This window comes from Agelaius tricolor, unplaced genomic scaffold (assembly GCF_023055355.1).
Source record: "Agelaius tricolor isolate 1412-34295 unplaced genomic scaffold, bAgeTri1.0.p SCAF_13, whole genome shotgun sequence".
NCBI classification, from domain to species: domain Eukaryota; kingdom Metazoa; phylum Chordata; class Aves; order Passeriformes; family Icteridae; genus Agelaius; species Agelaius tricolor.
The window spans coordinates 8,458,192-8,485,844 of record NW_027269273.1 but is presented as its reverse complement, the minus strand read 5'-3'; the positions used below and the strand labels follow the sequence as shown (position 1 = coordinate 8,485,844).

At 42.5% G+C, this 27,653-nt stretch overlaps 1 protein-coding gene across 17 annotated transcripts in view; it reads right to left on the bottom strand.

Annotated features, from left to right (window-relative positions):
• Positions 1-27,653, bottom strand: part of ANK3 (ankyrin 3) — a 286,897-nt gene that overhangs the window by 93,269 nt on the left and 165,975 nt on the right. For all 17 annotated transcript variants that reach the window (XM_071438639.1, XM_071438636.1, XM_071438635.1 and 14 more), the window contains exons 8-17: positions 24,758-24,856; positions 17,538-17,636; positions 12,846-13,043; positions 11,001-11,099; positions 9,251-9,349; positions 7,918-8,016; positions 5,657-5,854; positions 5,062-5,160; positions 4,246-4,344; positions 358-555 (exon numbers count right to left, since the gene is read on the bottom strand). In XM_071438639.1, the coding sequence (XP_071294740.1) occupies positions 358-555; positions 4,246-4,344; positions 5,062-5,160; positions 5,657-5,854; positions 7,918-8,016; positions 9,251-9,349; positions 11,001-11,099; positions 12,846-13,043; positions 17,538-17,636; positions 24,758-24,856 (1,287 nt within the window). The remainder of the gene's footprint in view (positions 1-357; positions 556-4,245; positions 4,345-5,061; positions 5,161-5,656; positions 5,855-7,917; positions 8,017-9,250; positions 9,350-11,000; positions 11,100-12,845; positions 13,044-17,537; positions 17,637-24,757; positions 24,857-27,653) is intronic.

Genomic DNA, 27,653 nt, shown 5'->3' with positions numbered 1-27,653 from the left:
GTAACACTTGAAAAATGGGCAGGCATATTCCTAGAGGCTGATAAGTGACGAGTGCCAGCGCCACAGCTCCCCTGTGGGGAAGATATTTTCTCTCTGGCCATGCTTTGGCAGACCAGCATAAATTAATGCTGGATTGATAAATTCCACTGCAGCATGAGTTATCACCAGACCTCGGGTACTACAAAGGCTCCTTCAGTGTGACACAGCATGCTGCTCTTTGCTAGCAGAGATGACGATGTGCGTTCAGACACCTGCAGTGGCTTTCAGGGGGCAAAGCGTAACTGCAGGGCCCTCTACTCCTCTTCCATAGACACAGACATCACACACAGCCTCAGCCCCGGGCTGGGGCACACCCACCTTGTTGCTGAGGCTGACGTTGGCGTTTCTGGCGAGCAGCAGGGACACCATGTCCACGTGTCCGTCCTGCGAGGCGAGGTGCAGCGGGGCGATGCCCTGCCGCGTGACGGCGTTGGCGTCGGCGCCGTACTCCAGCAGCGTGGTGGCTATGTCCATCTGGTTCTTCTTGGCAGCTATGTGCAGGGGTGTGTAACCGTTCTGCCAACAGAGAGCACTTCACTGAGAGCTGCTCATTCTACAGGGTGATAAATCACTTTTCTGGACCTCCCCAACTCTGTGAGTAATTATGCCATTAGTCCTAAAAATTCTGTCAAACTCAGTCAAATGCAATGTTAACAAGCTGCATGAACCAATGTATCTGACCTTTAGGCAATCTTTTTTTTTTTTTTTAGAGTACTGCTAGAAAGAGGAAGATTCTGAAGTAAATTTTCAAATTTGGGAAAAAATATCTTTTCAGGAAAGGACAATCTATAGAAATAGGAGCTTGAGTTTTGTTTCACAGAGATTTGCTCCTTTTCCTTAAATGTACATAAAATCTTTAACAAACAGAAGAGCAACATAAGGGTTTATAACTCAGAACAGCTGTTATTGTTTGGGTTTTTTTTCCCATTTCCCAGTGTGAACGAAAGCATCATGCACATGAAATATGGCCTTTCTTGCAGCATTTACCCTAAACCTTACTGACAAGCTGTTTTTTTTCAGATCAAGGGAAAACTGAAGCATGTAACTTTAGAGTCACGCATCTTTTTATTCCTTCCAATATGTGTACCCAGGGAGCCCACTACTAAAAATGCAGTATCTCTTGCCTGATACAATTTTGTAACTCTAAAAAGAGACAGATAGGCAGAAAATAGATAAATGGATGTAAAGAATAACTGATCAGCACACAAATACCAAAACTCTGATAGAGGTATGACCACTTTGTGGTACAGATTGCAATGACTGTTTAGTCAAGAACTTCCTGTCTTTCAGAAATTTATTAGGCCTCATTTTTAAGTAAATGACAAATGTGCACACATTTGCACTTGAATAAGAGACAAGGTCAGGGGGGATGAGACCTAAACGGCATAAACCATTTTGTATTTTTGTATGGCATCATAAGTACCATTTGCATCTCAGATTACCATGCCCAATAAAATCTACCTACAGGCACAAAGCATTCACCTGGCTGGGCTCCTCCCTGCACCCACAGGGCAGCAGGGTTGGTCTAAAAAGGACGAGATGCAGAGCAATGCAGGTATGAGCAGGGAATAAATACAGGGGGGCTCACCAATGATTACAAGAGAGCTTCAATAGGAAAGTGGCAGCAAGAGATGCACAGCACTAGTTTCATGTGGAAAAGGTTCAGTAACCTTCAACATTCAATTAAGATTCAGTTCAGATCTTGGACACTAAGGTATTTGAAAATGACACTCAGGAAACACAGTGCCACAATCAATAAAGGAAGCACATGGCCACTGAATTTTCACTTTGAAGATAAAGTGCTTCAGGAAAAACAAACATAATCTTCTCCCTTAGACTTCCTGCATGACACTGCCATGTAAAACAACCACTGCCACATGAGCACCTAATAAATCCTAAATACTACATGCTAAATCCTGCATATCTGCTAAAACATAACTCCTTGAAATGGAGCTCATATTACATTATATAAAATAACAAATGCAGTTTCTAAGCCTTTTCCTCAGAAATGGGCATATATTGCTTTCAGTGGAATGGACAGCAGCAGGTTGCCAAGAAAAGGCAAAAAGAGAGCTGAAAAATAAAAGCTGAAATTCAGCTCAGTCCCCGTTTGCATCTTCTCCTCATAAGGGCAGCACTCTGTCACGATGCATAGATGAAGAAGGGAACAGAGAAGTTCAGAAGGAAGGGTATTGGGTTATTCTGCTTGCCAGGGAAAAGAGTGGAAAAAGGAAAATGGTTAAACATAAAAGGACAGAGGAAAACTAAAGCTTTGGGGATGGCATGATGAGGAAGAAAGGCACTGTGAAGTGGATGCCAAATTCAAATTAGGGATAAGCTGCACATGAAATTAGGCACAATTTTTGCCTATGAAAGAGAAGAATGGTTCATCAGGATAACTGTACCACAGCACTAGACTCTGACATGCTCATTTCCCATACCCTGTCACTTACGAATCTTCAGGGCAAATTTTGCTGGGCTTGGCTAATGAGCCACTCTTAAATTAAGATCAGTGTTAAAGACAGTAGTGTCACAGGAAAGGCAACCACTGATGGAACTAACTGTGGAGCCAGTGATGAGATATGACATAACATTTATTTACTGGACCACATTTACAAAAAGTACAGGAAATCATCTGCTGTTACCAACATTGTCTTTTGGATGAGTGCACAGCGGGTGCCCGAAGCAACAAACATGTTATGGTTAATTTTATTTAGTATTGACGCTCTGCTGGCTGCTGCCGTGGCTCACTTGCTGCAGAGCACTAACAAATGCTTTCTTTTAGGCACACTTACAGCTGGCACTTGGAGGCCTGAAGTGGCAGCTGCAGAACTGCTCTGTTACAGATGGGGAAGCTGAGGTGACCTGACACAAGGGTTTGTGCCATGCTGTACCACAGTCTGCAGGGCTTCCACCTTGTTTGGACTTCCCAAGCCCTTGGCAGGGGCTGCTGCAATCCCTGTCCCTATAGGATGCACAGCTCCCACTGGCAGCTTCTTTCAGTGAAACTGGGTCAGTGCCTTCTCATCCTCTCCAGAAGGCCCTTCCTTCCCCCCAGTGGCATTTGAGAGTGCTGTGCTGCAGCAGTGAAAGATCAGAGATCACTCTGGCTGCCCCCCTCCCCGGGCACTGCTCTGGCAGATCGCCGCTATCGACAGCATTGATTTTAAGCTGTGCTGCTGGCAGCCCGTGTTTATTTAACTTCCCCCTCCTTGCACTACCAACTCTGGGAGCCCCACTCCATCCTCTCCTGCAGCCATGCAGAAGGGCTCCAGGGTATGGCTGCACTCAGCCATGTGTGAGAGAAGGCAATCAAGGAGCACTGCCCATCTAACTACAATACTGGCTTTTCCATTAGCTCTCCCTTCTCCACAGGGCTTTTCTTTTGCAGATTTAAGGAAATTGTCTGGGTTCTTTCAAATGAGGTATTTCCACTGCACTTAATCTGCTTTAACCTACATATGTTCCCATCCTGCTTTACCTAATGTTCCTGCTCAAATATCAATTATACTCTGATTGATTATAGTATTTATCCATCCCATACTTAAAACTGGGATCCACAAAAGAAATACTTTAAGCTTCTCTAGATTCTCTTTGTTTTATGCACTACCAGAATAAATTTACATATTTATTCTTTCATATGCTCTGAAACCTTACACTAGGCATTGTCTTGCCTACAGTAAATTACAATCAAAGCAGGGCTGTGACTACTTTTATTTCTTGCCAGTCCATTTACACTGGGCTAGAAATATTTTGGTGAAGCACATGAATAATTACATATATTGTGCTGAGAAACTTATCTGGCCTCAGATGTCATCCTGTGGCACAAGCAGAAGTACCCATGCATAGCTGGGCTTCAACCCCAAGCTTGCCCTGCACAGATCTTAAGATGCAAAGATACAAAGTTGGCTAGCTTGGAGAAGTTTCTGAAGAGGCTGGACAAATGAAAGCAAGGCTCAGCATTTCCTGAGACTGAAACTGGTGATTTAAAGTGTTTCTGCATCCTTATTTGCTTTTTTTATGGCTGTTTTATTCACCTGCAGGATTATTCTTAGCAGCTTTATGTGGACATGAGACATTAACAAACAAGGTCACCGAGCCTCCTGTAACTGCAAGCATAACAGCCTAGAAAGAACAGGGGCAGACAGGGAATAAAGTGACATAAAAAGCCTGGGTATTGCTCCCCAGAGTGGGCAGTACTTGTACCTTGGCAGAGGCGTGAGGTGAAGCTCCCTGGTCCAAGAGGAGGAGGGCCACCTTTTGATTATCGTAGTGTGCAGCTACATGCAGTGGTGTTAAACCGCTCTAGAAACACATGCAGAACAAACAAGTGCTGTTACAGACCCTCTCCAGGGGAAACTCAGGGGTTTGGAAAATTCCAGTAGATAAGGTGAAAAAACATATTTGTTACTCCTTCGTGTATCCAGAGTCTTTGGGAACTTTTCAAATCAAAAAATAAAACAAATTTGGAAATCCTTCTCAAGCTGTGAAAGCCCCATTCACTTTTCCCAGGGAAGATGAATAGAGAAGCGCAAATCTGTGCTGCCCCAGGGTAAGGAGGTCACACCCTTGGCAATATTTTCCTTTTACTGCAGTGGATAAGTAAACTGCCCCTTGGATCTGTAAAAATCCAAGCTGGGCCGGTTTAGAAAGCTTGAGGTCCTGTTGGCCTTTGCCCCCTGCCCCATCATGAGAGCTGGGGAAGCAGAGCCAGCTACCCAAATACTCTGATAAGGACTGTAAATAGTCTGGGTAGGAACACAGGGGAATGGTTTGTCTCCATTCCCCTGGATGTGAACACAGAGCACATCACTTTGTTGTCAATTAATGACAATTAAAAGTCACTTTGTCAAGAGTTTGCTGGCTCTTAGCAGCCCCAGCAGGGACTGGAATGCCAAATGAAACCAATTCCAGCTAAACCCAGGCTGTGGATACTAGTGTGATGGTAAGTAAGTAGGAGCACATTAATAAATTATTGTCTGATTTGAGATATTTGCTGTGCAGTGGTTTCTTCTGTCCTACCTTTCCCGCAGCATCAGGAGATGCATTCTTCTGAAGGAGGAGGTTGGCTACCTCGATTTTCCCGTACTTTGCAGCCACATGAAGTGGAGTAAATCCTTTCTGTAAGAGAAAGCAGGAATATAGCAGCCCTGGGCACTCCTTCTCAGGGCAAACAAGGTTTGTCTCTGATCTGCAAGGATGCAGCTGCTTCCACCCACCCCCTTACACAGTCCTGAGTACAGGCAGCAAGTCTGCAGATTCCCAACTGCCCTGTGGGGTCTGGAGGCCCCTCCCCTGCAAGGCAAAGCACTATCTACTTTAAACAGGGGACGAGTCTGTTCCTTTCTTCACACTACCAAAGACCCAAGGGCAAGCCTTTCAACACCCACCCGGAATTTCTGCCCTGCATTCCTCCCATTCCAAGAAAATTCATGTCTGCTCACTGGGATGTGTTAAACATCAGGGCCTGAAGTACAAGCATGAAGCTTTGTACCCTTTTAATAAACATAGCTCACACTTAGACTGTATGCGCATATGGCTCCTGCAGCATTTAATTCACAAGCAGCCCTTGCTGCAGGTGTGCTCTGTGATTCTGCCACTCCTGCAGCTCGCTCACCTTGGTGATGATAGACAGAGATGCCCCATGATCCAGAAGAACAGAAGCCACATCTTCGTGCCCTTCCCTTGCAGAGAGGTGCAGGGGTGTGTAGCCTGACGTGGTGGCTGCATTGGGAGATGCTCCCTGCTGCAGCAGCTGCTGCACAATGTCTGCCTTGCCCAGGCGGGCAGAAATGTGCAGCGGGGTTTGGTCATCCTAAACACACAGGGAACAACACAGACATGCATGAGAAAACTGCCCCTCACACTGGGGGGGCAATATATGTCCACATTCTGGCACTTTTCAAAATTGCACATGAGCGTTAATTCTGCTGAGGTCTTAGGTAGGGAATGGTGCACACTGGCTTTCTCTGTGTCATATCACAAAGATACCTTGCTCTCTGTTAGTGCATCACAAAATATTCCAGACAGTGACATAATCCATAAAAGTTAATAAACTGATCAATTTTCTTCCTTATCTGGATTTGCCTCACTTTGCTTTGCAGGCCTTTCTGAAAAGAAAGCTAGTGCATAATTCTGTTCCCTCACATCTTGATCTCTTTTATACTTCACAGCAACATTTAACAGCTTAATCAATTATTACCTGCAAACTTGCATAAAATAGCATAATTTTGTGCTTCTTTTACTGGTAAATGATTGTTTGGAATTTTGCAGTTAAATTTTCCATAAGTGTAATTGATGATAGAACATGGTGTAGAAATTAATTCACTTCCTACTATAAAGTGGAATAAAATAATAACTTTCTACTTCTCATTCAGAAGACAATAATCTGAATAGTTTTAAGTATGGTGTTTCCCTGTCACGAATCTCACAGTTTATTTCTTTTCCTTAATTGAAAATATTAGGGTGTTGTCACCTTGTTCTGAGCGTTTAAGAGGTAATTTCTCACCTCTTCATTATCTTGTTTTTGAATTTTTGTCCTTTCCCTTCTCTGCTGTACAATCTTTGGATTAAGCACACTATCACAACAGTGTGGCCAAGCATCTTTTGATCCCCATTTTCCTCTGCTGAATTTCCTACCTTTTGAGAACTGTCCTGCAGTTCTGGGCTGTTCTCTGCAAGGGAGACTTCTGCCCATGCCCATCCTACAAGAGTGATTTTACACCTCTGAATTTAGGATGGGAGCATGCCAGGATATACATGCTGCTCCTCTGCAGGGCAATTCTCCCCTGAGACTGGGGGAGCATCTTTGTGGTTCTTAAATGATTCCAGTTTGTGCCTTTTTCCCACAAATTTCTCACAGCTGATGTTAGCACTGGTGTATAATCTACTGCTTGCATTTAGTTGTTATTTATGATAACAAACTGATCACAGGCAATGGCAGTTTGCACAAATGAAATCATTCTGTGAATTTACTCAGAAAATATTTGCATGACTGCTTCTGAGCACGAGCTGTTCACTTCAAGATTGTCTTTGGAGATTTACAAACCACATGAATCAGTTCTATTGTCAGGCTCCTTGCAGAAGTGTATCAGCTAGAAATATTTAGTCAGAGTTCCTTATAAGTAGATAATCTCAACAGCAAACTTACTTGTGACCCAATTCACAGATAATTTCACAATGAAAAATAGTTTGGTTTTTTTTTAGGCTACATCCATTTTATGACCATTTGGGGAAAAAATATTTCCTGAGTTTACCTATTAAGACTGCTATTTATTGCACCCATTTATCTCCTTGCCCTGCTTGTTTCCTGGAACTCTTTTGATTTCCATAATTTTGCGTGTTCCTTCATGCCTCTTGACCATTTCTTTTTCCTCCACCCTTATCTTCCCCAACTGCAATTGTTTCTATAGGATCTGTTCTTTCTTTGCAGCCCTCTGCTACATCCCCTCACTGTGCCTCCTGCCTTTAGGTGGTGTTCTTTAGAAGTCTAACTATTTTTACATATATATATATAGGCTGCTGCTTTAGGGACATGACAGGAGACACCAGAAGCCGAGGGTTTCCAGTTCTGCTGAAATAAAAGCAGATTTGAGGAACTCTTCTCCCTCCTCAAATCCCACTTCAAAACAAAACTCTTCAAACCCATGATAATTTATATTAAAAACTGGGATGATATCAACCTGACATCTTCTGCCTTGTCTCTTACAGATCACTCATGGCTACAGTAGGAGGGTACATAACAAAATATCAGTGGCCACCACAAAGGTTTGGCTTCACCTCTTCCTCATGCAGAAGGGCACAGCCAAGATGAAGGTGAGTCCTTGCTTTGCCCAGCATGGATCATGTAGGTTTGTTCCACCTGGGCCATGTCCTCACCTTGGCTTTGGCCTCCACCTGGGCTCCGTTCTGTACCAGGTACCTGACGACCTCAGTCTGGCCAGCCCTGGCTGCCATGTGCAGCGCTGTCTCTCCTCTCTGCACACAGAGCAAAGACAGAACAGAGTCAGACACACTGCAGGGAGGACAAACACCAGCGTGCTCCATAAACACAGAAATACCAGGGACCCAGCTCAGAATGATCTCCACTAGAAAACTCTGCTGTAGCTGTCTGTAAGACGCAGGATTAAATCAGTATTCGACCTGACACTGTGCTGCAAAGCAATTTATTGCAGGGTCAGTTTCCCAACCTCAGTATGCCTTTGTCATTATTTTTTTGCTGAAAAGAGACAGTGCAATTCTTATATTACTAGTATTTTATTAGCAATGTTTAAAAACATATCCTGAATTTAGTAAAAAATGTATTTCAAATTTTGTATATTCAGGCACACATATATTTGGCTTTCCTTCTGTAATGCCTTATGCCTCTACTATCACTTGTTATCTGACAAGCACTGAGGCAACTGAACAAGAAGGAAAAAAAATCATTACTGAATACATTCATCTAAGGTTTCATGGGCTTAATGGAAGACAAATCCAAGGAGACTCGAACAATTCATGAGGGAAAAGTGGTTTCTACCTTTTTGGTTATCAACGTGTCTTTAAGTACAAACATCTGCTAATTAACAAAAGGTGCTGCATTTTTACACTATTTAATAGAATCAGCAGGTGAAGACTTTTACAAAATATTGCCCTCTAGCTGCACCTGTGTATGGAAAGTGAAAAGGAGGCCAAACTCATAAAGAGGATCAACATGCTTCTGCTTCTCTTCCACTTCCCAATTTTCACACAGCCATCCAAGAGCAAGTTCAGTTTTTACACATGCCCTGGGAGCCTTGGGGCATGCAGCACACAGCCAGCAGAGGAGGCTGGATGGACACAGGCAATATGTCCCCACAATCTGCTGCAATCTGTTGAATTTGCCTTACATGGCAGACCCCCAGGGTCTTGGGAAAACAGCGCTCAACAGTCAAGCACAGATCTCAGAAATTACATCTGAGAAGCTACAGTATGTTCTCATTCTTTACTTCAGAAAATCAAGAGATTAGAGCCTGCTTAGGGTCAGCCCCCTTGGACATTTCCTCAACCTGCCAAGCATCTCCCAGGTAGGAGTCAGCAGGCTGCACTTGGCCATGACTCCAGCACAAGCCACAGGTGCTCTGGAGGTGGGTGGTGGACAGCAGAATTAGGCACTCCATCCCAGTACTGCTCCCAGATATTATCACACATTCATTCCCAGTCCTGCCTCGCTGAAAGGAAGCCTGTGACTCACCACATTGGTAGTGTTGGGGGATGCTCCATGATGCATTAGCTGTGATACAATATTTACATGTCCCATGAAGGCAGCAACATGGATTGGAGTTAGGCCCGACTGAAAAACAGACCAAAGGTCAATTAAAATGCTTATTTCCACATACCTTTACAAGACATCATGGAAAAAACATAAATTTTTCTAAAGCGAGTAAACCCAGCTGCTTGCTCTTCTGAGAGGGTTTTATCTTCCTAAAACCACATACATGTGCTTAAATGAAAGGTCACACAGAATTGGGAACACCTATGAGTGTGCTTAGTGAGCAAATATATAAATGTTCTAGGAATTCAGTAGTTCTTCATCAACAAAATCAACCATAGCTAAGCAAAATTAAGATTAGGCATTAGCTAAATATTGTCTTGGAACATGAAAAAGAATCTATAGAAGCATTCTTGCTACAAAGGCAAGGCTTTCTGAAACATTCAGGTTGTGCAAAAAAGATCACCATCATGAATCTGCACCACTTCCCTTACACAGGATATGAGAGCCCAACTGGAGAGAAAGAGAGGGAGAGAGGAGGAGAGGGGGAAAAAAAGGGAGCAGTCACTCAGCAGGGCATGACCTCAAGGATTTTGCTTTAAAAATCCAATCAGTAGTTAATATTTCCCCACATGGAATCACCCTAAAGCCTCCTCACAGCTGCACCAAGAGTAAGGCAGAGCCTCCAGAAGGGCCTTTGGCCACCAAGAGCAGGAGAAGGCTCAGTGGATCTCTGGAAATCCCCATGACTTAGGCAGCTTCCCCACAGATATGTACAAGTCCCGGAAAGCAGAAGTGAGGAAAGCACTTTTCTTCCTTTCTCATGCAAAACAGCAAACATGAACAGAAAGGCAGAATAACTGGCCAAGTGTGTTAATTCTTTTACCTGTTTCAAACAATTTAGTAAATGCTTTTAAAAGTTTTTAAACACTAGTCTGGAGCTACATGAACTGCAGCCAGGGCAGACTCTTCTCCCTCAAGCAAGCCAGGAAGGGATCTGTATGGTTTGCTGCTGCATAATTAGAACAACCCCAGACACATTAAATCAAACTCCATTTTGTGGAGATGAACTATTCCCCACTGCACCTTGTTTAATCCATGGAATTAACTGTCATTTTCTAACATGGGCCATTCCACTGTGGTCACACATGTGATCTTTGCTCCACTCCTAACTTGGTACAATTTACATGCATGGAGATAAAAATGCCCATAGGTACTTAATCAATCTCAGAATTGTTCCAAGAACTGGGTGCAGACTATCTCATGCTGACTGAAGTGACAGCTTATTGATTTCTGTCTAGCTGATTTGTGATGTCCCATGATCTTGGGAGAACAGAACTTCTTTGTGGAAAGCCAAAAAAAGGTCTGAACTAAACCACCTTTTAAAACAGGACTTGAGTGAAGCAGGACTTAGTCTTCACCTCAATGTCTGTAACAGAGCAAATTTCATCCTTAAGACCTTGAATTACAGAAAGAAAACTGGCAGAAATGGTAGATTTTAGGAAGTTCTTCTGTTACATTTCACTTGTTATTCTCACTGTAATCCCAACATCTATCAGTTGTTTGTGATTTGTGATTTATTGATCAGTTTTATATTTCATAATATCTAGTTGAAAATAATCGTTGACTTAATTGGCCCATGCTCTTTCAGAAATACTGAAATATTAATCAATACAGAGGCAATGAATTTTGTAAGAAAAGCAAAGACAAGCATGGAAAGACCATTTCTTACCTCAGTTACAGCTTGAATTGATGCACCGTGCTTTAGAAGAAGTTCCATTACTTTTATTCTGTTCTTCTTGCAGGCAATGTGAAGAGGTGTGAAACCATTCTGGAAATGAGAGAACACACTTTTTGATGCCCTCATGTAGTTAAAAAATAGAACTGGGTATGGAATTCACAAAATATATTTTTCTGTTTTAAAGGAACAACTCCCAAATTTATTTTGGCATTACTACATTTTTCATGTAATAGAAAGTAAACATTTAGAAGATAAAGATCTATTTCATATATCCAGTTTTAATTATGAAATATATTGCCCACTCCAATAATTAATTTATTTTTAAAAATCTCAAGTCATGCAAAACTGTCAAACCCTTCTTTTTGCTTACCATATTCACTTTTACCTGGCTAGGGTTTTCTGCTGGAGGTTTTGGGGAATTTGGGGTGGGTTTTTTTGGTTGATTTTCTTTCAACCTTTTAGAACTGCTGGTAAAAAAAGCACTTTACATTTTACAGGCTCTGGAATTTACATCTTCTAAACTATTTTTACTACTTATTTTCTTTGTTTGTTTGTTTTCCATTCATTCTCTGTCAGCTTACTGCAACTAGAAGTATTTCACCCCTTCCTTTAAAAAAGATGTGTGCAGTGGGCTGAACATTAGAACTGTCATTTTATTAAGTGTGAGATGATACCACAGAAAAAAAGTAAATCAGGAAAATAGGCTGTCCAGAACTACCACGATTGGTACAGCAACATCAAAGCATTGAATGCCGAGCACTGAATGCTGCTCAGTACAAAAGAGCCTTTGCAGAACATTCTGAAAACAACTAGCAGAGCTGGTCCCTCAGATCTGATCAAAATGATCCTTTTTTACCTGCCATACAGTAAAGAATATTGTTTTCCTGATGTGAGGTCCATGTCATTGTCTGCTCCAGTGTAGCAGCTCCCACCCCTCTCCTTGGCAGTGCACAGTGCCCAGGGGGAGCTCAGCTGTGCTCCATATATCCTAACAGCTCGAGCACAGACACCTGAATGTAGGCTGGTCTGCCACAAAAAGCACAGGAGCTGAGAGAAGGAAACCTGTGGAGCCTGTGCTGCCTCCAAAAGAGTCAATCCCACCTGGCTCGAGAGGGTTTCAGGAGCTCACAAAACATTTCAGGAGCTGAATGAATTAGCATCAGGCTGTGAGACCAATCAACCCAATTCATGTCAGAATGTAAATTTGTTTGGAACAGTTCTTGAAGAACAAATCAAAGAGACATTTTAAATAGAATGGACTGAGATTGCAATTTGAACAAAAGGCATTAATGTATTCTGTCTGTATGCAGTTTAATTGCACTAATGTATTTTGCTGCTGAAGTTGTTTCTAAAGCAGAAAGGCATATGACTCCATTGACATGGAATACCACAAACACTCATTATGCAACTCATTCCTACCTTTCACTGTTTCACATCACCGAGAACTTATAAAAATTCCCTCAGTTTTAAACGTCACTGATAATTTTCTGTGTACAAACACTTGGAAAATAAGGATTCTCTCCATACCAAAAACTACAGCAGTTATGTCTGCAGCTCTTTCATCTACTCATAATCATAAAAACCTACCAGGAGGCAAAAGTGCTCTAGTTACACTAGAAATTCATAAATCACTGCTGACTGTCTGCAAGCAAAGGTCTTCTCTGATTGCAGGGTACATTATCAACACTTTGAACCTCCAGTGTTTGTTCTTGGGCTGTGGCAATAACAGCCCATCCTCTCTGTCAGCCATCAGCAGGCAGAAAGCATCTCCCAGGAAGTCCCAGCACAACTTTGCAGGAGTGTTTGGCTGTGAACAGCGCCCTGCTGGGTACTCACCAGTGCTTTGGCATTAGGATTAGCTTTCTTGTCCAAGAGAACCTTGGCGACTTTGTAGTGGCCACAGTGGGCAGCGACATGCAGCGCAGTCAGGTAGTCATTGGTGACATCGTCCACAGGCACGTTGTGCTGGATCAGGAGCTGCACACAGTTTAGATGATCCCCTTGTGTTGCCATGTGCAATGGAGACAAACCATTCTGCCAACAGAGAGACCCAGCAGGATGGGTTAGAGGATGCTCAGAGAAGGGGAACTCCTCCGCGCCGTTCTTGGGAGTGTTTGTTGTATGAGGAATTTTACAAGCTCGGAGAGAACCCAAAATAAACATTAACATGTTCAGTGTAAGGATGGGGGTTTCTTACTCCGGAATTTGGAGCTTATTTGGTAAGAGTTTGTAAGCAGCTCCACATTGAAAAACTGTCATAACATGCCAGCCATGCTCTAAATGCAGCTTCCTTCCACCAGCATGTCTCAGACAAGTTGCTCAATTTACATGAGTTACATGAGGAACAGCACTTTGTGACTTTTAACACCCCAGCCAGGGAATTTGCTGGTTTTTAAAGCTGAGTTAAACTCACCACTCTAAACGTGGCCTGTATAAACCAGGCATGACAGCACAGGTCAGAGCATCCCTCAGTGAACACTACAGCCTTCCTTCATCCCTCCACTTGTGTTTTCCTGAATTTGGGTTGTACACATGCTTACACCACATTGTCCAGTTCTGGAGACCACTCTTCCCAGTCCACATAGGTAAAACACCAGAAGTTTCAACTGGGCTAACAATCTCTGAATAAAACCTCCATGCTGTGACCTACCAGGTAAAGCTGTTCCACAAGGGAAACACCTGAGAGAGACTCACGCACCAGTGAATTGTGTCTTGCCGTGTTTAAAATAGTGAACAAGCTGCCAAAATATATTATATTTACAGAATAAAACCACGAGAGAAAATTCTCAAAAATTGAAAGGACTGACACTGTTTCATGATGAAAGATTAAAAATATACACCAGAAGGAAAGAGCCTTTGTTAGCAGCGGTACATAGCTCCTCCTTCCAGCTGTAGGGGCTTTTTTAACTCGATTCTTCTGATGCCAAATTTAGTTTTGAGTGCAGAATCTATTCTTGTAGCAGCACACAATGGTTTATAAGCTGTAAGTGACTGCCAGCACACTGTGTCTGCCTCGGGAAACACAAACCTTTGCTCACAGGCGCAGTGCCCTCGTGTGACCGCAGCCAGCAAAGGCAAAACCAGCCGGGACCTCGGGCTCTGACACAGACCCTTCCCTCGGCCATGTGGTAACAGCCAGAACTCCAAAGAAAGGCGGAAATACGCCGTGGAACAATGCTTTAAATCGAGATGGAGGCAGGATGGTGAAAGCAAACAGGTGAATCCTGTCAGAGCTGAGGAGCAGTTTACTGGCAGTGCTGAGACACAGACACTCTCGGACACAGTAACATCTTTCAAGTAAGATTATCTCATGGGCATCTCACTTGTGATTTATGTTGGCTTGGATAAGCCTCTCTCCCATTCCCAAAGGCTACTACAGCAATTAGCTGCATGGAAGCTTCATACAAGCAAGGCATTTTAAATGTTTTCACTGTCTTCTAGTGTAGTTAACAGTAGAACAAAAAAGATTAATTTCCCTTGGTCACCAAGTCCTCCTGAGAACAGTTTATAACTGATGATGCTTTAGAGGTGAGAGTAAAAAAATCATGAAACTTTAAACACCATCCTGCTCCATTTTATAAGAAAGATCCTTCGGGTGAAAAGTGCCGTGCTTCACAGTAACAGCCAATAAACCATAAACTCAATCTCTTACTCCATGACTTATTAATGGAGTAAGAGATTGAGAAGTTGATATGGGACTCCCTCATAGGAGAGACTTGTACCAAAAAGACTGACGTGGATGGAAAAGAAAGGAAGAAACAGAGCCAATTTGGAAAGTCAGCAAAATACTTGATAAAAATCTGTCATGGATGTGAGAAGCGCAGCAGCTAGCCAGACCTCAGGCAGAAAAGTAAGAGACAAGACTGGATGCTAAAGAAGAAAAAAAAGACAAAAATAAAATTGGAGAATTTTCTTTTGTTATACCCTAAACCAGGCCTAGTTCTGTTGCAGTTGATGATACTGTATAACCTTACACAAGTCAATATTTCAATGCCAGATTCAAAATAAAAATATTACATGTAAGGGCGTTCTCCAGCCCATATCCTTCTTGTGAGACACAACAACCCTAAGAAGTGATCTGGCACTTTAGGATGGAGCCACTTTATAAATACTCTTACATTACTGTTTTTTTTAAAGATTGCCAAGAAAATATTAAAGGGAAAGAAGTTCAAGATTAATCAAAGATATTGACCATTAAGGACCATAAGGTCACACCATATCTTAAAACAACCAAATAAAAAAACCTCAGAACAAAACAGGACCACAGAGATGAAAAAAAGTATCACCTGTCTGACTAGATAAACATAAAATTTCTGAGCTTGTTTTGTAGCTGTGTGGCATTAACTTTAGGGCAAGAAAAAAGAAAAAGAAAAAGGACAAAGAGCCAAAGAAGTGTGGAGTAATTTTAAAAAGATGGACCTTTATTGACAGGGATGTAATATCTTACATCCAAAATCATTGGCATGTTCAGGACTAGAATTCCCTTTTCATTTTGCCTATAGAAACCCCCATATAATCCATTAGGTCATCACCTTCCCTGAAAATAAATCTAAGGTTCTTCCAGTGCAAAAAAGGGTCAGCACTACACTAAACCATCTCTAGCAGGAAATAGCTATCAAACTGCAGCATGGTTATTATTCTGAAAGAGTTTTATATAACATGAGAAAACTTTGTGAAGTTCAAATTCTTTCAAAGATGTGTCCTATTTCCAATAATATATGACTTAATTTGAAGAGAATGGAGCCACTTATTTTTGCAGAGGACAGTACTGCAGTTTAGTGCCAAATGAATGAATTCATTTATGCCATTCAGAGCTACTTCCTAGCTCACCTTCTGAAAGTGGTAAAATTAACACATCAGAAGGAAATGCAGGAAGCTCTGCACTTTCTTCTGTTCACTTTTTAACATGTAAGAGCTTTCCCTCTTCCAGAGGAGGCTCTTATTTTGCAGAAGTTGTTTATATAAGCCTCTGCAGATCAACATTCAGTCTGTCTCTCAGCCTTAGGCAATTTCTAACCCACTATCCCTTGTAATCTGCCTGATTTTGTCTAGTGAACTCTGGGCTAGGCTCTGTGAGTCTGCTCAGGAAGAGCAACAAATTCAAAACCTACAGTCCTGGAACAGCAGCTTAAGTTTAGGGGTAACACCTGAAAATACAACATCCACTCAACAGAGAAATGTAATTCCTTAGGAGAGATTTTCATTTACAATGCTGGAAATGGAAGAAATTTGGTGTATGTTTATGTGGGTGTCCTTTGGTTTGTTGTTATTGCAGGGTTTTTTGTTTGGTTGGTGGTTTTGTGGTTTTGTTTGGTGGTGGTTTGGGTTTGTTTTGTTTGGTTGTTTTTTTTTTCCTTTAAGTGATAAAAAGAGCTTTCCAAGAGAGTGGAAGAGCCTTTCTCCCTGGAGTATGAACTTCAGGCTCCAGGAATGGCAGATGTGGCCCAAAGGGTTCCTAGACAGCCCCTTGTGGTTCTCCCCTGCTCATGGAGTTTGCAAGCTAGGGCTGTGGGAGCCCATGGAAATCCCACATGCAGAGGATGGGTGAAAAGTGTCTGTCAGATTACCCATGACAGCCCTTGCCAGTGACTCACTGAGCAGAGGAAAGTGGTGCCAACGTCCCCAAACAAATGCTAAATATAATCCAGTAAAGGGGGGAAAAAAAGGAGGGAGGAGAAAAGCAGAATATAGAAGGGTGCTGAGACAGAATAGGACAGGATGACAGAGAGAGAAAAGAAATAACAACGGAACAGGAATGTTGCTGAAACACATTGGTTACGGACTAAGGGAAAAAAAACCCATATAGTGGAAGGTTATCTTTGGAAAGAAGCTCAACAAACTGCACAGCCCAAATGTCATCCCTGAATGGGGAAGCCATGGATTGCAGTGGTGCAAAGCAGGCTGCTGCTCTGAGATTTGAAATCAGCACCAACAGCACAGCAGAGACCACTGCCTGCAGAGTTCTGGCAAGTGCTTCCTTTAATGCCAGCCCTTGGGTCTAAAGCAATCTGTGCACCCTGGCACAGGTGATTTGAAATTACCAGGAAAAATTTTGCATGATAAACTGTAGAGAGACAGAAAGGAGAGAATCTGGTAATCAGGCTAAGTCCTTAGGAAATATGAGCTGTCTCTGCAAAGGGACATTGCTATATTTTTATCTCTTGTCTCTTCTCTAGCCTTAGGGTAAATTGGTACAAGCTGAAGATTTATTGTAATCACTGTGTATTTATTCCAGGATAGACACAGAGTTCTTCAGCTACTGAAATTCTGAGGGATAGGGTTGCCACACAAGCCTTTTTGGTTGGCACAGAAATCTTTTCTTGTATATCTGGATTTAACACATTTTACATATGCAGACGTGCTCTACATACGGCATTCACTTTGGAGAGCTCCCACACAGTTACTTTAAATAACTAAGAAAGAGGAAAGTTATTGCCAAACCCTTAAATATATGAGACATACAGAATTACATTAGGAAAAAGAAAAAAAGGTGCAAGGATTATCCCACCAGGAAAGAGGATCAGTTACCTTGGTTTTGGAAAGAATAGGGGCACCACGATCCAGCAGCATTTCTACAACCTGCTCATGGCCACTTCTTGCTCCACAGTGGAGGGGGGTCAGCCCATCCTGTGGGACACAGAGTTATAACTGATTAGTGTCAGACATGCTGAAGTCCTGCACACTTTTGTAGAGGCCTGTGATGTCCCAGGAGTCTCATTAATTCCTGCAAGGCGCTGCTCTTCTGCAGATGAACACTTGAACCTGTTTGTTCAACCCAAGAGAGCACATTCTGGCTCTGATTTTCTGAACATGTAAATAGCCATATCACATTGGTGTTCATGCAATGGGCTCCTTCCAGGGCCTCATTGCACATGCAAGAAAAAGATGAGATTGCACTTCAGGTGCTTTTTGCCTGCATGCCTTGGAGGAAAGTGGGTCTCTCATTTGTCAGTATGCATTGGAGTCAGCGGATAGTCAGTCAGTCTGAGAGGAAAAAAAATCCTCCTCAGACTTTTTTATTACACTGATTTTGACAAGTGTGCAGCAGATGAGAAAAGCATCTTAATCCCAGGTGATGGGAGTATGTTGGATTCACTTCTGTCTCTCTGTGCAGACTGTGCTTATGTGACCCCCAGCTGAATGACTGGCCTAGAGTCAGGGCAAACTGTCCATACCCCTTTTGGAATAGTTGGCTTGGTAATAGTCAACATCCTAATGCTTGCTGCAAATAATGATGTCAGTTTTCAGAAACTTCAACTTTTCCATTTATAAATCACAAAGGAAGGGGCTTTTCTCTGGTGTCTTCTACTGCTCTTAAAACACCTATGTTGTACTGTCTAGAATATGTATGTCACATCATTTTTATACAAGGGATTATCTAAAATTCCTTCTCACATACTCTCTTCACACACGTGCACTGCCCCTCCATTTCCATATGATAGCAAGTATTATTAAGGTACCTCTTTAATAATACTTTTCATGTGGAATTATATTATTCTTCCTTGGTAATTCCTAAACCACACTCTACTGGAATATCAGCTTAAGCCCTGCAAAGTGTGGAGGGCAGCCAGGGAGAGGGGGAACGTGGTTCAGAGAGCCTTACATTCTCCTGCTTCTACATTTTTGCCTGCTCCTGATAAACCTATGGAAGATAACAAGTAGGAATTTTCATGATAAACTTTTCCTGCTACTTTCATTTAAAACTTGCATGGTTCTCATTGTGCCTGTTCTTTCACTTAAAGTAAGGAATATAGTTTTGACATAGAGGAAAAAAATATTTTGGTTCAGACTTAACTCCCTTAACTCAGGGAGTCATTTTTCCCCTCAAGATGAATGCAGCTTGGCCCACAATGTTCTTACTGACACCTCTCAAGTCAATTCTACTGTAATTTCTGCTTCTTCCTGCTATTTCAGCCCATAAAGTACTGGGAAGTGCATCTTGTTAAAATGATACTACACAGATTCAAGATGTGTTGCTCAAAACACTTAAGACAAAGAGAAAAGATACCAAAACCCACAAATTATGCATTTTTCAGCTGAGTTGCAAATGTTTTGCCACAGCTTCACAAGCATTTAAAATGGGTAATGCATATTTCTTGTACCAATAGCTCCCACAGGTGAGGGCATTTCATGTACTGAGCAGACACAAACATTTGATATGAAAATATCACCCACAAAAAAAGGAAAACTTGTATGGGAAGGAAAATCAAACCCAGCAAGGCCAGGCAACTGCAGACCTGTAGGCAAGAGCTGAAGATCACTATGCACATTCAATTGTTCACTCTTTTTACTTTCTATAATTATCACATTCTGCAGGTACATCAAAGACAGATACTCAAGGAGATCAGGCACTAAAGTTAGAGACCATTTTCCAGATTTAACACCTCCCTAAGTCATTTCACCAACATACCATGGTTAGCTCACAGAGAATGAGACACATTTGGTCATCTTCCTGTACCAGGCTAGACCCTTCCAGTGCTCACAGCACCCACTCCTCTGTGGGCATTTCTGGCTGACAAGGTTTCTGTGGCTCAGGAGGAGCAAGCAGCCATGCTTGGCCACCTGCACCTCATTCTGGGCCACACAGCAGTCACTACCAGCAGAGGCATCACTGGTGTGTGTCATTGTTGTGTGACACAACAGGACAATGCATGCAGGTGCTTGTCAGGACAGCTGATCTACAGTCATTGTTCCCATGATGTCAGGTCTCCCTCTGCAAAGAGCAAGTACACTCCAAGACAGATAATTTAGCAGCACAGATTTTTTTTTTTTTTTTTGTATTTTTAATTCACTATTCACTATTGGTTTAGTTAATTGGCACATGACACTGAGAGCAGGTAAAGAAATGTGCAGGGGTAATCTTAAATGCAGATAAGGAAGACTTCTTTTTTTAAAAAAAGATTCTAAGATTAAAACAGACTGCTATGAGCTCAGCAAGACTTCACTGACTTTGTCAGGAGATTTTCTAGTTGCTTATTTACTGTTCACATAGACTATACCATGTGAAGCATAAAATATATTACATGTATTAGGAAGCAAACTTGCCTTAATATGAGTCTGCAATGACTCAGAAAAACCATTACAAACGATTATGACAATAATCTGCAGATTAAGGACTCTGTAAGTATGCACTGACATGATAAATCATATCATCTGTATTATCTATCCCTCCAGAGAGCCTGAGAGCAGCTTCAGCAAAGCCAAGAGGACAATAGGAGGAGCTATGATTAGGTACAAGTGTCCCATTAGCACTGCACACCCATCTCAGGGGCTGCTGCCTGCTTTAGCTTTTCTTTTAAACACACACAAATGAGACCTAAGCATTGTTTCTGGTCCCTGTTGACACTCAGGTACCTGTGTAGCTCTCTGATCTTGTTACACTGGACTCTAGACTGTCCTGAGACTGAGCCTTCCTGCTGCTGGGTGTTTCCTCACCACCACAATGGCTTTAAGGGACTCCTGAGCAGCGTGGGGTCAGCCCAGAGCAGCCTCCTTGTGCTCCCCAGCTACCAATTTCCTGTCAGTGCTCACTCAGGATTCCCCTTGCATCCCCTGGGCTGTCTCCCAAAGCCACAGCAGCCTCAGTGACACAGCTCTCACATCAGTGAGCATCAGCCTCTAACCTGGTCCAAGAGCGATGAAACCAAGCACAATAAAACTGAAATGTGATGTAAGCATTCAGCAAGAGCTTGTCAGAGTTTGAGGCAGCCCCCAGAGCCTGTCCCCAGCCTTGGCAGGAGCAGCAGGCCCTCCTGTCCCCAGGGCCAGAGGGAGCAGCACACATTGCCAGGGGAGCCATTCCTGCTGCCTCCAGGGTTTATCTCCATGCACACCCTCAGCCCAGCAGGGCTCTGTCCACTCCATGCTCCAGCTCTCCTGAATCCTTCACTCCATTGGCAAACTATTGCAAACTGCTCCTCCTGGGCAAGAGGGCCACAAACAGGGTTTGCTCTCCCTGCACGGGCAAAGCACGCTCAGAATGCCAAGGCAGTGCCACTGCAGTTATTTCATATCCTAATACATGTGAGTTTTCTGGAGCAGCTTATGCATGATCTGATGCATCTTCAAAGAGCATATCCCACGTGTTTTCATGCAGATATGAGTGCTGGGCCTGTTGTTCAGCTGCAAAATCAGTAGAATGAAGATTATAAACACTTACTGTTAATCCAGGCTAAAACTTGCTTGCTGCCTGCTTCAGACACAAATTCACTTTGGCATATACAGTATTAGACAGCCAAAGCAAATCAAGCTAATTTAATCAACCTCTCTAATTAAATTTTACTTTTTTAAAGTCTTTTCTGGAAGACAGAAAAAACATAATTAGGGCAACATTCAGTAAACATGTTACATGAGGCATTAACAGGCCTTTGCCCAGACTCTTGGCTAAAAACCAGAATGATTAAAGCTGCCCTGGCAGCACACAGCTCTTGAGGGGTACCCTTAAGAATTCAGTACCCAGCCCCAAATACCAGTTGCTAGACATCTCACACACAAAAAGAAACCAGAGGGAAGATGAACAGCTGGTTAAAATAAACAATGCAACATAGCGTGAACTAAAATGGAAAAAAACCCAAAAACCGCTTGTCTGAGTCTCAAAATAGTTTGAACATAATTTTTGGGATGTGTCTCACATGTTCTCTCAAGTCCCAAATACAGTGTTCAGGTGTGTAAGAGTATAATGGTGCTCATCAAATCCCAGTCCTAATGAATCCAGAGAAAGTGGGAGCTCCTGGATTACTGTTCCAGTAATTTAAACAGGATAAGGATTTAGCCCTTCGTGTTAACCTTTTGTGCAGTACTTCAGCACTGCAGTTTCCTGGACCATCTGTCAGCAGTAAATGCAAATGCTCATGTTAATGACTAAGGAAAAGAAATCATTACCTCAACTTATTGCTCAGGAAAGGCTTTTCATTAATTTATCTATAAAATTATTCTTTTTGTGAACAATAAAAAAAGCATTATGTGGAGAGTATTCCAATATCCCATACAGAGGATGGATTGCAGGAACAAAATGCCAGCTGAATAGATAAATCTGTCCCATCTAAGAGTCAGAGTAGCTGACTGGCTACTGTTGGTCAACAACACAGAACAGTATGTTCTGCATTCTCATTTAAAGGTGAAATACAGACATGAAACAGGAGAAAGAAAGGTCTAAGAGTTTCTCCTCCTGAGCAGTAGAAACCAGAAATCTCAAGATTTTATTTTTATCCTTTCATAAGGGTACAGAAACTTTGCCATTTTCCTTTAAGGAGGTATTTTATCTTCAATAATCAATCTTTGAATTAAACAATATCAGAATGCCCAAGACAAAAAAGCTATCCTAATAGAAAAAAAAAATCTGCTTATCTCTTACATACAAAAATTCTGTAAATCTCTTAGAAAAAATAGAAAAAGAGAGAGAGGACTCACATTTATAAATATGGCACTAGGAGACTCACTTATTTTCACATGCAAATCCCACCTGTTATCAAGCTGTGTGTGCATTCAGCACCTGCCCCTCACAGAACACAGAAGGCTGGGCTCTGCCTGGGCATCCAGCTGATAAGCAGGGCTTGACACATGTATCAGAAAAGACAGCCTCAGCTGCTCTTTGCCCTTCAATGCATTCAGCAGTAGTGATGCTGTTGTAAAGGATATGACCAGAGCCTGTATTTTTGCAGGGCCATTCTATATCTGGGACATTGAAAAGAAAAATAGTGATTAAAAAGAAAAAAAAGGAATATTTGCAAAGTTGACATATCTTAATTGTTCAGCCTTGGAAAACAACATTGGGTCAGGTTGGAACACCAGGAGAGATTTAGCAGGAACATGTGTTGTGCCAGCTCAGAGCAATTCATCTTTGCTATTGAATATGAGAACCAGGCAGGCTCTCCTGAAACAATGCCCTTTTTCACCCAGCACCACGTTCCTCTCAGCCTTTTGGTTCTGATTTCTGAGCCCTGCTGGTGCTCTCCCTTCGGGGGTCCTGCGGGGTGTGGGGCTCCGGGAGCCGCCGGGAGCGCGGCCTCACCCAGCCCCGAGTGCAGGACACCCGCCCCGGCCAGTGCCAGCACCGCAGCCTTGGGGCACAGGTCAGCCGGAGCTGGGCACACCCCTCCTGGCCTCTGGAGAGCATGGGTGCCTGGGGAAGCAGGCAGGCTCTGGGGGAGCCAGGAAAAACAAACCAGCGCTTCGTGAGCCATGCTCATCGCTGCCTTTGCCTCAGTGGGAAGCTGTGCCAGGCTCAGGAGCTGTTAATGCTTCTGCCCTCTTCCTAGATCCTGTTTCCGTCCCAGCCTGTATTTTTAGTTACATAAATTATCCCAGTGTCTGACCCCGAGCTTGTGACAGAGGAAATGAAGCAGAGCACGAATTTTCCTAACTGAAAGAACTAACTTGACTCCAACTATTTAAAGTACTGGTCCCTAATGATTTGGACTGCAGTGGGCCATACAAATACGTGCAGAGGGAAGCAACTAATCCCCCACCAAGTCCCTTTCTCCCTGCTCCGACCAAATGCACATCTGTCACACACCATCAAACAGTGTCCCTCCCAAACCACAAGGCAGAGGCACACCCCTTATCCTGGTACCCCTGTGTGGCACAGAGAAGGCTGGAATTTCAGTCCAGGAGCTATACCCACTGTCCACATCACTCATGAAAAGTAATCTCTTCCATGTTGTTGCCCAACTAAAAAGAACTTAAACATTTTAGAAATAAATCATCAGCTGCTAAAGGTAAAATAGAACAACATGTGGAGAGAAGGAAGAGATGACAAAATAAATTGACCCAGTTTCTGAATTCGACAGAGAACAAAAACACAAATGTGCCTAACAAGCACTGCTGGAAATCTCAGGCACTACAGTAACCAAACAAAAACCTGTGAATACAGGAACAACTGCAGAAAAACCATTCTTAGGTTATTCATGTACTTTGCTTAGAATGATTCTGAATGGTAGAACTTATACTGATGAATTCAAAATGGAAAAGGTAGAGGTGATAATTTAATATGTCAAGAAAATGATAATTGTCAGAAAGTTACTGGGACAGCTCTTGAGTGTGTTGCAAAGACTGCCCTGACAGCCCACAGCACCACTAGTTCCCGATTTACTTCCAAACATTTGAACTTTTTCCTTCTCTCTCTCTTTTTTTCTTTTTTTCCTGCTGTGCAAGTAAATAAAATAACCCTGGCTTGGCTGGGTTTTAACTACAGCAGTTGGACATAACCCCATGCACTGAGTTTTTAAGTCACTCAGGGCACTGAGTTAGGTGTCAGCCTGATGGAAACCATCCCTGTGCCTGCCCCATGTGCTGACAAATCCCACACAGAGCCTGAGCTGCAGGAGAATCATCAGCCACAGCACACTCTGTGACACTGCCTGTGCATAGTGAAAGGCAAACACACACTGCAGCTCAAAGTTACCCTGCTAGCATTCAAATTCTGAAATATCTGACTCGAATTCTCATCTTTTAGCATGTTCCTGTACATTCACCTGTACTCCCAAGCAGATAAAAGCAGCTCCTAATTAAACTCTGGAAAAAAAACCCATGGAAAATGGTTGGCTCTGAGCTTTGCCATCCTTGGTGTTTCACACACTGCTGTAAGAGATTTAAATGTTAGTGTCCTACTGCAATAATTTCATTAAAAATAAATGCAGTGCAGCTGTAGCAGCCTCCTGGGAAGATGAATGATTTAAGCTCTACAGCAACACACAGGTCAGAGGCAGTCATTCCACACAGCCACTCACAGCACTCACACTTGAGCTTACCCTTGTTTTGGCATCAATTTTAGCTCCTCGATCAAGTAGGAGTTTGACCATATTTGCATTTCCCCTTTTTGATGCAACGTGCAACGGTGTGATATCATTCTGTGGAAGAAAACAACATGAAAATAAATATGCATATGTCTGTCTTTCGGGAATTCCATTTTTGGTTTGCTCACAGAGTGAATTATGCCCAATTTGCTAAACCATAACAGTTTGTTTCCCTGGGAGCATGAAAGCAAAGGGAAGCTGTGTTCAACCTCAGATGTGAATTACTGGCCTGATATCTCAACATACACACAGTGAAGACAAAAGTCAAATTGTTGTTAGAGTTATAAGACGACATGATTGTGCCTCAGCTCACAACTTTTGCTTAAGGGTTGAACTTATACAATTTTACTGAATCTTAGCAATTTAATCCAGCTGTGGTTGTTTATGAGCCTGTATGATAAGGATTCATACCTCAACTTCACTGGCCTTGTAGGAGCCATAGAAAAATAAACAAAACCATTATATCTGCAGAACTCATACAAAAATTATGAGAGGCCAGCATTACTTATTTCTGAACATTATCAGCAAACCCTGAAAGCCTGGCAAGCACCTTCATTTCAGTTCCACCATTAATTTTGCTTCCTCAATTTGCTCCTCTAACGGTGTAACACCGTGCAGGAAGTGGGGCTGCAGAGAAGTGTGTGTGCCTCCCTGAGTGTGCCTGGCAGGCTGGCACAGGCAGGGATGCTGCACATCCAGGACAGTTACATAAGCCACTGTGAGCACACACAGGCAGCACTCCTCAACAAGATGCAGCCAGGACGTCTCTTCATGCTCTGCTGACTCCTTTATCTTGTGCCCTATGAAGGCCACGTCCTGTGTGTATCTGATCATATGGAGCCAAGGAAAAATAAAAGGATCTAAACAGAGCACGCAGCTAGGGTATGCAGACACAGAGAATTGTAAAGGATGTGTTCCTGAGTGTTGGGGGCAGCACAAACAGCTGGCTGTGTAGGCCAGCAGCCCTGGCAGCCAGCAGAAAGCAGCACACACAGTGTCCTGTGGCTGGCTGGATCAAAGGCACCCTGAGCAGCAGGGAGGGGTATTGCTGTCTGACCTGGCTAACAGAGCCTTCAGCAGCACAGGTGAGTGCAGTGATGGAGAGCCAGCATCAGGAAAAGATCCCCTCTAAGCTGTGACAAGCTGACTCACAGCCTAAACACAACACCAAGTACCTCATGCAGCTGCTACATTTTCATTTACACAAAATTTCACTATGAAGCAAATTCACAGCTACTAGAAAGTACTAATTAATGTTATCTGAGAGGTAAAATACATGTTAGCAAGGTTAAATGACAGAGATCCTTTCTACAATATTCATGATCATTAGAGGATCAAAGTGATGACTGTGCGAGGGTAGCTTCTCATTCCTTTAAAAAGCAAAGTAAAACAAGAAGATGCTTAGCACATTAAACAGAAAGTGCATCATGTCTGGCCCTTTCAGGGAGGTAAAACTGTGTGATCACTCAAATTTTCTGTGAGATGGTTTTGAAAAAAAGAGTTAATTCTATTTGACTGGGAGCTGACACTGGATAGAATAGGAGGTCACTACACTACTGTATTAGTCACAAAAAAGAGAGGAAAAAAAGGAGAAAAACAATTATGTGGAGATACTTTCTGCTTTTTTTCTCTTCCCAGAAGGAAAGATGTTACTGAGGTCAGAGGGAGAGAGAGATGAATTCTACTTTCCTGAGGAAAAAATGGTAAAGGAAATAACTTTTGTCTTCAAGTAAAGAGTACTGCAGGTAATTTAGGCTAAAGAAACACCTTTTTCTACTTGCTGATGCTAAGGGGTAAAGAGGTTAACTCAGCCTAACAGATCCTAGTGCCCTGTTAATACATCAAAATAATTTAGTACTAAGAATTTACTGCCTCATACATGGACAAGAAAAAAAGCATTTTCCAAGCATCAAGAAAGAAATGGAGGAGGAAGGGACAGCATTACAAAAGGAAAGACAAACACCTGTTAGAAGTCTGCTACTCATTCATCTCAACTCTAAGCTGAATCTAGTGCAGCACAAGGGAGGGCATAACCACACAAGAACGTTCACTTTGGGTCTAATTATTTGCCAGTCAAAGCTCCTGCTGCCATGAATGGAGCAGAGTGGATTCTGGAATAGAGGGATGAGTGCTGGCAAACACAAAGCTCAGAGCTAGGAGAGATGACTTCTTAGCAATTAAGATGACCCCTTAGCAATTAAGGGTTAGGTGACACTGTTTCCTTGCACTGATGAAAAAATGAAAAACATCCACTTTCATGTTCAAAACCAAGTCCTGTTCAAATGACATTCAGATTTCTGGATTGCTACCAAAACTATTAGGACAGCACATTTCTCTCCCAGCTTCTGACAGGGGTGATCACGCTGGCTGGAAATGTGAGGAAATTCTCCAGCACTGAATAAGGGCTAAGCTCGGGAGCCAGGAATCCATCTTTGCTCTATGGGATCACCTGTCATTGACAAAAAACATATAAATTTAATGTCTTTAGCATCTTGAAACCTGGAGTTACTTTTGATTGAAAATAGTGAGCAAGTTCACATTACAAAGAGATGGATGGACAAAGAATGTGATTACTCCAGAAAAGTTTTGTGAGGAAAAACCAACTACACACAGCTTCCCAGAAATAATTAATGGAGCAGGAGGAATCAAGCAGATTAATCTCTATATGTCCAGTGTAATATTTATCCTTATGGATGACCAAAGAGCTTCTCTTTCCTAGGAAAGAGCATTCATTTCCCTGGCAGGAGTTTGCAGTTTTCTGTTGTACTTTACTAACCTGATCAGGCAGTTCATAAAAAAATTAAAGGAATGAATAATTAAAAACACTTTTAACCTTTTTCACCCTTAACAT